Source organism: Rhea americana, unplaced genomic scaffold (assembly GCF_003343005.1).
Source record: "Rhea americana isolate MKP2758 unplaced genomic scaffold, rheAme1 scaffold_601, whole genome shotgun sequence".
NCBI classification, from domain to species: Eukaryota; Metazoa; Chordata; class Aves; order Rheiformes; family Rheidae; genus Rhea; species Rhea americana.
This window is the reverse complement of record NW_028186759.1, coordinates 50,680-61,671: the sequence shown is the minus strand read 5'-3', so window position 1 is coordinate 61,671 and position 10,992 is coordinate 50,680. Positions and strand designations below refer to the sequence as shown.

Genomic DNA, 10,992 nt, shown 5'->3' with positions numbered 1-10,992 from the left:
TTTTTTTTTTTTTTTTTTTTTTTTTTTTTTTTTTTTTTTCCTGAGGACTCAGTGGCATTTTGTTCAGAAGCCTTGATGGCCCTACAGTTTCTCCTGCCAGCAAAGAAATAGTTCCTTCTCAATATCAAGCATAAGAGCAGACTTGCTGGCAACGGAGGAGATGCGAGTAACAGTTGACACTTCCCAATACTTGAGAGGTTTCTCTGGTTTCCAGCAACTGATCAACTCATGCCAGACCCCTGGAATTAGTAAGGCAACTTGCTCCTCTATCCCATACCTAGCTTCAGGGAGCTGCCATGAAGGGCTCAAGGTGTATTTCACATGTGACAACAATTTATGAACTGTGAAAGAGATAGGCCATGAGAAAACCTAAATGCTTTCCTCCTCCTGCCCCATAGTACACCACAGAATAGAAGGCTACTGGGGGCTATTGGTATAGTACACTATAACATACACATATGTGTGCACGTGACTATGATCACCTAAGTTCTTTTCCATAGGGAAATAAGGATTGTCTCTAGAATTCTCACTGTAAGTACTGTCATAGAGAAAAAATGGAGATGCTGTTATTGCATGAAAGCACCCATGCAGGGGGCTCCACAAGAGAGTGCTAATGTCTGGTGGTTTTTCTCCTTCAGTTCCAGAGTATGTAGCCCGCCACTGGAGTAAAGACACATTTTTTGGCTACCAGTTTCTGAATGGCAACAATCCAGTTGTGATTCAAAAGTGCATGGAGCTGCCAGACAAATTCCCGGTGAGGCAGGAGATGGTGGCTAGTTTCCTGGGGGCTGACACTAACCTCAGGAAGGAAATGCAGGTAATTTCAGCCCTGGAAAAGCCTGAGGAAAGGTTCCCTCCAGCCACAGCCTCCTGGCTCTGCAGAAAGTGTGAGGTGGTGTGTCACCCCAGTAAGACAGAGCTGCTCAATCTGCATGGATGAGTGTCTAGCATAGCCTGGGAACACCAGGGAATGGTAAAGAAAGACCTAAGGGCCTGGTGTCCCTTGGGCACCAGTGCTAATGCTAGAGTACTCTCCATGGGCCTCAACACTGATCCTCTGTGGGCATAGACTGGCTGGGGACACAGTAAATGGGAATTTGATTTTATAAGGGGAGAAAAGTGTATGGGAGAAACCACTGCTCTGGCACAGGTTGCAGACTGGTACTCTTAGGTTTCAGTTCCGCTCCTCCCCATTCCATGTTATCTATACAAATACCTGAGGTGAACCTAACCCTGGAGAACACTTTTGTCTCTCTTTCTCCTCCTGCCTGCCAATTGAACATATGGTTTCTGCTTACAGGAGGGACATATATTTATTGCGGATTATGAAATCCTTGAGGATATTCCCACTGGAACCATCCATGGGCAGCAGCAGTACAGTGCTGCTCCTCTGTGCCTCCTACACCAGGACTCTGCTGGGCTTCTGCACCCCATTGCCATCCAGGTAAGGCAGAATTTGGCAAAGCTGTTAGAATAATAAATCCTTAGCAGAGTTGAATGCTCTCCCCTTGGAGTCACTACTGCTGGCCCAGTATTCCTGAACATTAGCTTCAAATAGTTGCTTTTCCTTTATGAGATACAGTTACTGACAGTGTGACATCTACAGTCTCCTGACTGGCAGCCTGAGTTCCCTGTATGCTGTAGGTTGAGAAATCAACTCTCATAATGGAGGTGTGTACTTTAGGACAAAAAGTTGTTGCTGTTTGTGCTGATTCCTTCTCTGTGTGCTGTAAAGAGAGATGAGGACAAATATGTCAGATAGAGATGCCTGCATAGCAGTCATCCACATCCACTTTCAGGAGATGCACCTCAGTGCCCACAGAGGCAAGGGACAAGAAAGGTGACATTGTGAGGGAGGTCCTGGACACCTGGGAAGAGGCCAACATATGCCATCTTAGAGAAATGCAAGATGTATAACCCAGGAAGCTGCAGACCAGATAGCTTCACCTCAGTCCCTAGAAATAGCATCCATTTCCAAGTATGTATTTCCAGTATGTTCTGGGCTCCCCAGTACGAGAAAGATATGGAGCTACTGGAGAGAGTCAGGCATAGGGCTACAAAGATATTCAATGGACTGCAGCATCTGCCCTAGGAGGAAAGGCTGTGAGAGCTGGGCCTGTATAGCCTGCAGAAGAGAAACTTGAGAAGATCTTATCAATGTGTATAAGTATCTGAAGGGAGGGTGTCAAGGGGATGGGGCTAAACTCTTTTCAGTAATGCTATGCGACAGGACAAGAGGCAATGGGCACAAACTGAAGCACAGGAAGTTCCACTTGAATGTGAGGAAGAACTTCTTCACTGTGAGAGTGACAGAGCCCTGGAACAGTTTGTCCAGAGAGGTTGTGGAGTCTCCTTCTCTGGAGATATTCAATACCCACCAGGATGCAATCCTGTCTAACATGCTGTAGGTGACCCTGCTGAGCAGGGAGGTTGGACTAGATGATCTCCAGAGGTCCGTTGCAACTTTACCCAGTCTGTGATTCTGTAATTCTGTGAAGGTCAAGGACATCATCAGGACCAAGCAGACAGATTACACAAGGGAAGATCGTGTTTGGGGAACTTAATTGTCTTCCACAACAGATTGTTTGCATATGTGGATGATTTGAGAGTGCAAGAAGTAAGTCTTTTGACACTATCGTCAATAACATTTTCTTTTGGAAGTTGATGAACTATAGACTGGATGAAATGACAGATGGTTTGGAAGCTGCTAGGGCTGACAGATTCAAAGAGTATGGATTTGTGGCTTGGCATATAGTGATGGCCAGAGAGCCAGACTGTGTGTCAAAACTGTTCAGTATCTTCATGAACATCCTGGGTGACAGCACAGAGCACAGCTTCAGGAAACATGTGGATGATATTAAATTAGGGAGATTGGTAACAAGCCAAACAAGAGTCTCAATGCACATGGAATGCAGGAACCTTGAGGACTGGGCCTCATGAAGTTCAGCTGTGAAAGGTCCATTCTGCTTGAAGGTCATGAACGAAGAAAATAGACCCAAATTCTACCTATTAGTTATTACGCTTTGTTGAAAAGATTGCTTCAAATCTATAGCTAAGACTTTTTTTTCCTATTATCTGTGTGCACTTAGGACAGAAATATAATCAAAGTATGGTTCTTACCATCAGGCAAATCTAGAAAAATGTGTCATAGTTGTTGCAGATGACAGTCATAAGATACCAGACAGCAAGACTAGGTGCATGGTACTAAGCCCCTCCCCTACTACAGTAACATTGTGGTGTTGGGCTCTCCAGGTTGTCCCTGGAGAGAGTCAGGCGGGTCTGGCAGATGACTCAACCTTCCCATCCCAAGGTAGGAAGTAGTGGCATATCTTTCAACACAGTACTCTTCATGGCTCTGTCCTTCAACAGCTCAGCCAGACACCTGGCCCGAAGAGCCCCATCTTCCTGCCAAGTGACTGTGAGTGGGACTGGATCCTGGCCAAGACCTGGGTGCGCAATGCTGAGTTTTACATCCATCAGATCATTACCCACCTGCTGAAGACCCATCTCTTTGGGGAGGTCTTTGCCATCTCCACCCTGCGACACCTGCCCATGTGCCATCCTGTGTTCAAGGTGAAGGGAGCACCTGGGAAGGGTAACATTTAGAGCAAGCTGGGATTATATATGCAAGTCTGTGGTAGGCACCATCGGGCTCAGTTCCAAGTGGCAGTGGCTTCTATGCCAATGTAGCTGTAGCCTGAGCAGAGCATCTGGGAAAAACCTTGGCTGGGCAATCACATTTGATCAGTCTGGGTGCTAGAATTTTAAATGGCACCTGTCCTCTGAATTTGACAGTTAGAATCACCCCGGAGTGGTCTGCCTTAATTCCCTAGTAGGTCTTCTCTAATACATTACTTACCTAACTGGGCTCCTCTTTCCTACTAAGATCCTTGAAATACTTCCTTCTCCAGCTTACATTGGCTCTGTTTGTGCTAGAACTCATCAAAGCATCTGGGAGATAGCAGACTCTCATTCTCTTAGGAAAGGGGCTGCGGATATGTTCAGCTGTGGGAAGTGCTGCTGACTGAACCTGCTGGATGGAGGAGAAGGATCTTTAGTTTATGGACAAAGTCAGTTAATCTTTTCCAATTTCTTACATGTCTCCTTCCAGCTGCTGATCCCTCACTTCCGTTTCACATTGCACATTAACACCTTGGCTAGAAGCGTGCTCATCAACCCCGGTGGCATCGTAGAAAAAGTAAGTGATTGCACAGCTCTGCCTTTCCTAGTGATGACAAGATAGGGCTAGGACAGGTCCCTTTGTTATGAGAAAAGGGCCAGCCACTCCATCTTTCCATTGCCTTGAGAAGGCAGCTGATGGGAATTGCTCTGGCTTAGACATTTTTGTTTGAGCTGCCTCAGCTAAAATAAAGGAATTAAAGTGTTTGTATTTTTCTACCAATATTTGCGATATCCAGAAGAGAAGTCAAGAGTCTTGTTTGTGTGGCTTTGCTGGATAAAAGGGCCTGTGAGAACAGGGCTACCAGCAGCTCCTGCTTGGAGCAGTGTGATCCTAACCTCAAGCTATGGGGTCTCTCTTGGGAAGACCACTTAGTGCTTCTGTAGCCTGTCATGATCTGGGCTCAGGAGTCCTGGGAACATATATAGAGAGTATGTTTCTTGCTGTTGTCACTAGCTTCATGCTGTCCCTGTGTAGAGGAGTATGTACTACAGTCACAACTTCAGTCACTGTGAAGGCAAATGCCTGAGTGGGAGAAGTGGGAACTGTCAATGCATGTATCTCTAGGACCACAGAGATGGGTGTGGGTGAGTGTTCTCTCAAAAAATCAATGTCCTGGCCTGCAAGGATGGTTCTTGTAAGTGACATCATTTTGGGGGTGCATTTGTCTCCACGGCCCAGGAGGCCATGGGTTCCTGTCACTCATGCAGTCATCCTCTTGCCCTACAGGCCCTACAAAGAAAAGGGAAGATGTTTCTCTGTCCCCTTGGGGCACAGTGTTGTTGTGCATGAACTCAGCAACCACAGCAACAATGCAGTGCATCATTGCTCATCTGGATTAAGGCCTATGTCATTTCCATGTCACTCCTCTCATCCTCAAAAGCTCTATCTTTTTCAGGGTACTGGTGCTTCTTATGAAGGGCTGACAATGATCCTGAGAAGGGGATTGGAGAAGGTGACCTACAGGTCTCTCTGCCTCCCTGATGACATCCAGGCCCGAGGAGTCTCTTCTATTCCCAATTATTATTACAGAGATGATGGGATGAAGCTCTGGACAGCTGTGGCCAGGTAGAGTCTGGGAGAGAGAAAGAGGCAGAGATGGAGGTTGTTGATGAAAAAGAGGGGGGAAAAGACTGATCACATCTGTCCAAAGGGTCAGAGAGATGTAAAGTGATTCCCTTAGGACAGAAACCTTGGACTTTTTTTTTTTTTTTTTTTTTAATCTCCAGTGCCTCAGCATTAGCTGTTTATACTGTAGCTTCCAATGTCCTCACTGTCCCATCTGGCCCCCAGCTGCAGCTTCAAAGCAGCACAAGTTCTCTGTAGCTCCTATCTCATATATGTCAGACCTGGGTACACAGCTCAGATATTCTAGAACCTCTAAAATGACTCCTATGATCTGGCATGAAAAGAACTCCTTATACTAAATCACTGTAGAAAAGCTCACTACAGCCCATATTAGAGACCACCACTACTGAGAAAACCATGGTTGTGAATGTTGTTTTTCTCTTACTCAGTGTGCTCCCTGCAACTGGGAAGCTTGATACTGACATTCACTGTAAGAGAAGCCTTATTCTCTGAATCAGCTGGTTATGAACCAGGGACATTTCCTGGCCTCCCCAGTACTCACTTCAGTCCCTTCTTCTCTCCCCGGTCCAGCTTTGTCTCTGGCATTATTGATTTCTATTATGCAAGTGATGAGTCTGTCCAAAGAGATGCTGAGCTGCAGGCCTGGGTAAAGGAGATCTTCATGAATGGCTTCCTGGGCAGAGAGTCTTCAGGTACTGTTCCCTCTTCAATCTAGTCCTCGAGCTTCTTTGAAATGTCCATCCTCCTGTAACATTGTCCTTAGGAGATTTCACAATGACCTTGCAAGTTCCCAAACTTAACCCTTCCTTGCTGGAGAACACATACTGATATGCCCAAGACTATAATGTCACTGGTGAGGATAGAGTACTGCAGCATACTAGGAGTTTCTGCAGTGAGGAGGTCTCTGCTAGAGTTTTCATCTACTTTCTCAGGCTCAGTGCATAGAGTATTTGCAAAACCTGTCCTCAACCTCAGGATCCAGGGCCAATGTACTGGGCTTGGAGAGGATGACTCTGAGGGAACCCAGCCCTCTCTGACTTTCCTCTCCCCTCCTCAGGTATCCCTTCATCTTTACAGACCATCCCAGAGCTCAAGAAATTCCTCACCATGGTGATATTCACATGCTCAGCCCAGCATGCAGCTGTCAATACTGGACAGGTGGGAGAGAGGAACTACATATATTTAATCTCTTGAACCTTGCTTTCCCTCACTCATCACCACAGGCAGTATTGTAGAGCTTTACCCCTAGCCCATGGCATTAACCTACCAAACCATCCTGTCCCTGGCATTCCTGCTTTACTCAGTTGGGTCTCCCAAGGCAGAGGATGGACTTGAGAGCCAGGAATATAATCCTTCAGACCTAGCTGGAGAGCAAGGCCTGCCTGCCATCACATTTCTCCCCAAGACTGGAGAGGCACAGTCCCGAGGCCAGGGAGGAATCTGCCAAAGAGGAAAAGGGCAAAAGGGTGAAGATGAGACACCTCATACAGTGATTCCAGAGGGCAGAGGGATCTTTGTTCCCTGCCATTGCTGACAAGCAATGCCAGGGCACAAAGTTGATCTCTACTCTAGTTGATYCTTACTGAAGAGGCAGACCCTCACCTATCCATTTCTTCATGCCTCTCATTACAGGGCAGCTAGGGCAAGTCTTTGCATCTGAATGGGGTGGGAAACAGGGAATAACTCTCTGGGCTGCTGAAGCTCACATCTCACCATGGCATTTTTGGCTGCAGTACGACCTAGGAGCATTCCTGCCCAATTACCCATCATCCATGAGACAGCCTCCACCTGAAGTGAAGAGCAGGTACTCCCTGCAGCTTTTCCTCGATACCATCCCGACTGTGGCCACCACAGCCCAAAATGCCACATCCCTCCTGCTGTTGAGCAGTAGACTGGCAGACACGGTGAGCACATAGGATTGCACAGACTGGTCTCTGCCTTGAGCAATAAGTCCTACCTGGTYACCTGCTTAGGCAGGCCTAATGAGAAAGGTTCAGCTTGGAGGTAGAGGGAACATCTCAGGAGATGGCGTTGGGGAGGAGAGGGCAGGATGAGGCAGAGGTGAGAGTGGTGGAAAAGGATGTTTGGGAGTGTTGCCAGAGGAGCATCAATAGCTTGTGTGGAGTGTGTGCCAGAGGCCTGCTGAAGGCAGATCTTGATGAGTCCTCTCTCAGAGAGCCTTCAGATCTGGGCTTCTGACTCTGTTCCACATGCCTTTCAGAGGTTCCTTGGCCAGTATCCAGAGGAGCATTTCACGGAACAGGAGCCAAAGCAACTGATCAAGGCCTTTCAGGAACGCCTCCAGGAGATCACTGAGGAGATTGAGGAGAGGAATAACCCTGTGGAGCTGCCATACAACTATCTTAATCCCAAGCAGATAGAAAATAGCATCTCCATCTAATCCAGCCTGGGCACAGGGGCTCTGTCAGCATCTCAGTGCCGTACAGGGCCTCTGATAGTCAAGCCCTTCTGTGACCTCTCTCTCCTCAGAGAGAGCATTGCTTTCCTGCTGCTCTGAAGCCACCAGTTCCAGTGTGATCTATGACCCCTCATGGCCTTAGGGAGAGCATAGCAGCCATCATCCTCTGGAAACAGAGCAACCCACCAGCACTGCACACCCTCTGCCAGACCTCTGTGTTTCCACACACACCCATCTCCACAGGATGCTCTCCACAGGATAGGTTTCCAAATAGAGTCCTGCAACAAGGTGGATCCCATGTCCACTGGAAGGGAGTAGTATCCTTTGCTTCAACCTACAAGACTCCAGAGAAAATAAAGGCAGAACCTGTCACTCTCCATAAGGATCTGTATCTAAAACCATGAAAAGAATCCACAATTACATGAGTTTGCACTCAGATATCATGTTGTCCCTTTCAGTTGCTGTAGAAATTGCTCTCTAGTTAAGAATCATAGAATCATAGAATCAGTAAGATTGGACGGGACCTCTGGAGATCATCTAGTCCAACCTCCCTGCTCAGCAGGGTCACCTGCAGCATTAGACAGGGTTGCATCCAGGTGGGCCTTGAATATCTCGAGAGAAGGAGACTCCACAACTTCTCTGGGCAACCTGTTCCAGTGCTCTGTCACTCTCACAGGGAAGAAATTCCCCCTCACATTCAGGCGGAACTTCCTGTGGTTCAATTTCTGCCCATTGCCTCTAGTCCTGTCACATGGGACAACTGAAAAGAGTTTGTCCCTGTCCCCCTGACATCCTCCATTCAGATACTTATACACACTGATGAAATCCCCCCTCAGTCTTCTCTTCTGCAGGCTAAACAGGCCCAGCTCTCACAGCCATTCCTCCTAGGGCAGATGGTCCAGTACTCTGATCATCTTCGTAGCCCTACRCTGAAACTCCTTGCAGGTACAACTGTCTGCTACTGTCTGGTTTGATGGGAGTCTCTGCAGATCAAGGTAACATTGAACCATGACTTGACCCTTTTATGCACCTTTTGACTAGCCTTGCTTGGCCAGGAGAGGTCACTGGCCCTACTAGGCATAAACTAAGTTGGGCTCATTGAGCTAGAGAAGAGCACAGCCTCCATGACCTTGCAAAGCTTTCAGGGGCATGAAGGAACATGCAGAACTAACTTTTTCATAAGTTGTACTCAAATGTAACGTGAGATTCAGTTTCTTGGGTCCTGCCACAGCCTCATTGCTAAGTGCAAAGATCAGGACTGCCCTGTCAGTGAGGGTCCTACACCTCTCCCAAAGAAAATGGTTCAAATAGTATCTTTCAACATTAGATGCTGCAGGTTTTACCTTTGCCTTTTACCACCACCATTTTGTTTCGACCCTGTTCTTCCAAGATCAGAATGAGATGCGAGTCCCTCCCCTTCTCCTTACATTGGAGAAGCTCCTATTCCCTGCGCCACGAGAATGATGGAGGGCAAGAAGTATGGGGCCCTTCTCACTCTACCTCTTTGCAGACACCTTTCTTGTGCTCACTTGAACATAGGCAAGGACAATCGCCCTCCTGGGTGCTTGTAGTGGGAAGGAGCTGAATGCCACTGCAAATTTAGTGCTTCTAGTCCCAAACTAGATGTCTTGACTGACTCAACTGCCTCTATAACCTATATAACTGCATCTATAACAGGTGATCTCTGTACACTCTAGAGGTGTACAGTCTAGTTACTGGAGAGGAAGAGGGACACTTTGAAGGAGGRTCCACATTTCCCCTGTTTCATAAATCCCCTGTGAGGACAAACCATGATGCTGGAACTGGTATCCCTCTTTTCTTTAGAAAAGACATGTAGAGAATTTCAATCTGCCTCCAGGAATGCTCCCCAGCCCTGCAGGCTCTGCACAAGAGTATCCCCATAGGAGGCTGTGCAGTAATATTGCCTGCTCTCACTTTGCCTGGCTGACAAGATCTCATAGGGAGTGTTTGTACTGAGAGTCTGTGCAGAGTCTTCTCTGTGCAAGGAGATGGGCCCCGTGCCTGCAGTCACTGAGCACTTCAGCACTAGGTGCTCTCCTTCCACCACCTGCTCCTCCCCTCCCCCCCCCCACGGAGTTGCACCTCCAGGAACATCTCTGGAGGAAAGAGAGAGGCAGAGAGTGTGTGGTAGAAATAATGAAATCCAGTGAATGCTAACATTTTTCTGAACAGTGAAGGGCTTGTGATGTCAGGTGCATAAACAGGAGAAGGAACATACAATAGGAGAGGGGCCATAAGAATGGCAGGTGCTGATGGTTAGAAGGTGAGCACAGCCCTAGCACATCCACATGCAGCCTGCCATGTAACTCAAACAGGAAAAAAAGGAAAAAAAGAAACACATATAAAAGTCTATACCCAGAAGACTCAAGTCATGAAGAGACGATGGAGTTACTGGAGAACGATACTGAAGCCTTCAGACACCCTGAGAAGGTATCAAAATGAGACCATCYGAAGGCTTCACAAAGGTGGTAGAGGGAGGAGAGCCAAAGGCTTCTAATCACTGTCGTCTCCTAAAGGAAAAAAGACACATCCAAGATCACTCCTTGATTAATAAAAAGGGTATAATGAGGCAATGCTGGAAAATGAGAAGCAGGAGACCCTTGTTGTGCACCTGATCTGAAGAATACTTGGACAGAGAACCTGCTCACATGTATGTGTATGCTTGGAAAGGTAAGCGTTTGAGAGTGCAAGTAGGTGAAATGGAGCTGCTGCAAAGTCAAATCACCATGGTCTCCTACAAAGCCTGGCAATGAGCTTTTCTGCACTGTTGCTGCACTGGTCAAGCAGTATTTTCTACAACAGCATTGCCTGAGCAGAGAACACAGCCACACTTGTCACCGCTTAGGCTCTCATGGCATCATCAGAAATTTGCCAGTGACCCCTAGTAACCCTGTTCCTGGCTTGCCAGACCTGCTGGAAGGACCTGGAAGAAGAAGGTCAAGAAGGACCTGGCAGCCACCTTCTTTGTGGATACACAGCTCATTGTTTCTAGGTATCACAGATGAATGATGCACTTCACTAGGAAAAGAGAAGCAGCAACAGGTTTTAATAATATAACATTGTGATGTAACAGAGTTCAATGGTAAATAAGACAGTGATTTAACAAGATTCAATGGCGAGGTACACTCAGTTATTTACTGCATATCTACTGTGTCTCTGGTTTCTCTGACAGTATCAGACAGATCTGTTTCCCTCAAAGTCACACTGACTGTACTGCTTTATCCTTTCTTTAATCTATTAGGAACTAAGTCCCACTTTCACTTAACTTCCCTCATGTTGAAGG

General features: G+C 47.0%; 1 protein-coding gene across 1 annotated transcript in view; it reads left to right on the top strand.

The window, feature by feature from the left end:
- LOC146587242 (hydroperoxide isomerase ALOXE3-like) overlaps window positions 1-8,283 on the top strand; it is an 18,765-nt gene extending 10,482 nt beyond the window's left edge. The window contains exons 6-14 of the mRNA XM_085319910.1: window positions 639-817; window positions 1,301-1,444; window positions 3,370-3,573; window positions 4,112-4,198; window positions 5,079-5,248; window positions 5,840-5,961; window positions 6,327-6,427; window positions 7,003-7,173; window positions 7,491-8,283. Coding sequence (XP_085176036.1) covers window positions 639-817; window positions 1,301-1,444; window positions 3,370-3,573; window positions 4,112-4,198; window positions 5,079-5,248; window positions 5,840-5,961; window positions 6,327-6,427; window positions 7,003-7,173; window positions 7,491-7,670 — 1,358 coding nt within the window. The 3' untranslated portion in view covers window positions 7,671-8,283. The remainder of the gene's footprint in view (window positions 1-638; window positions 818-1,300; window positions 1,445-3,369; window positions 3,574-4,111; window positions 4,199-5,078; window positions 5,249-5,839; window positions 5,962-6,326; window positions 6,428-7,002; window positions 7,174-7,490) is intronic.
- The last annotated feature ends 2,709 nt before the right edge of the window (window positions 8,284-10,992 follow it).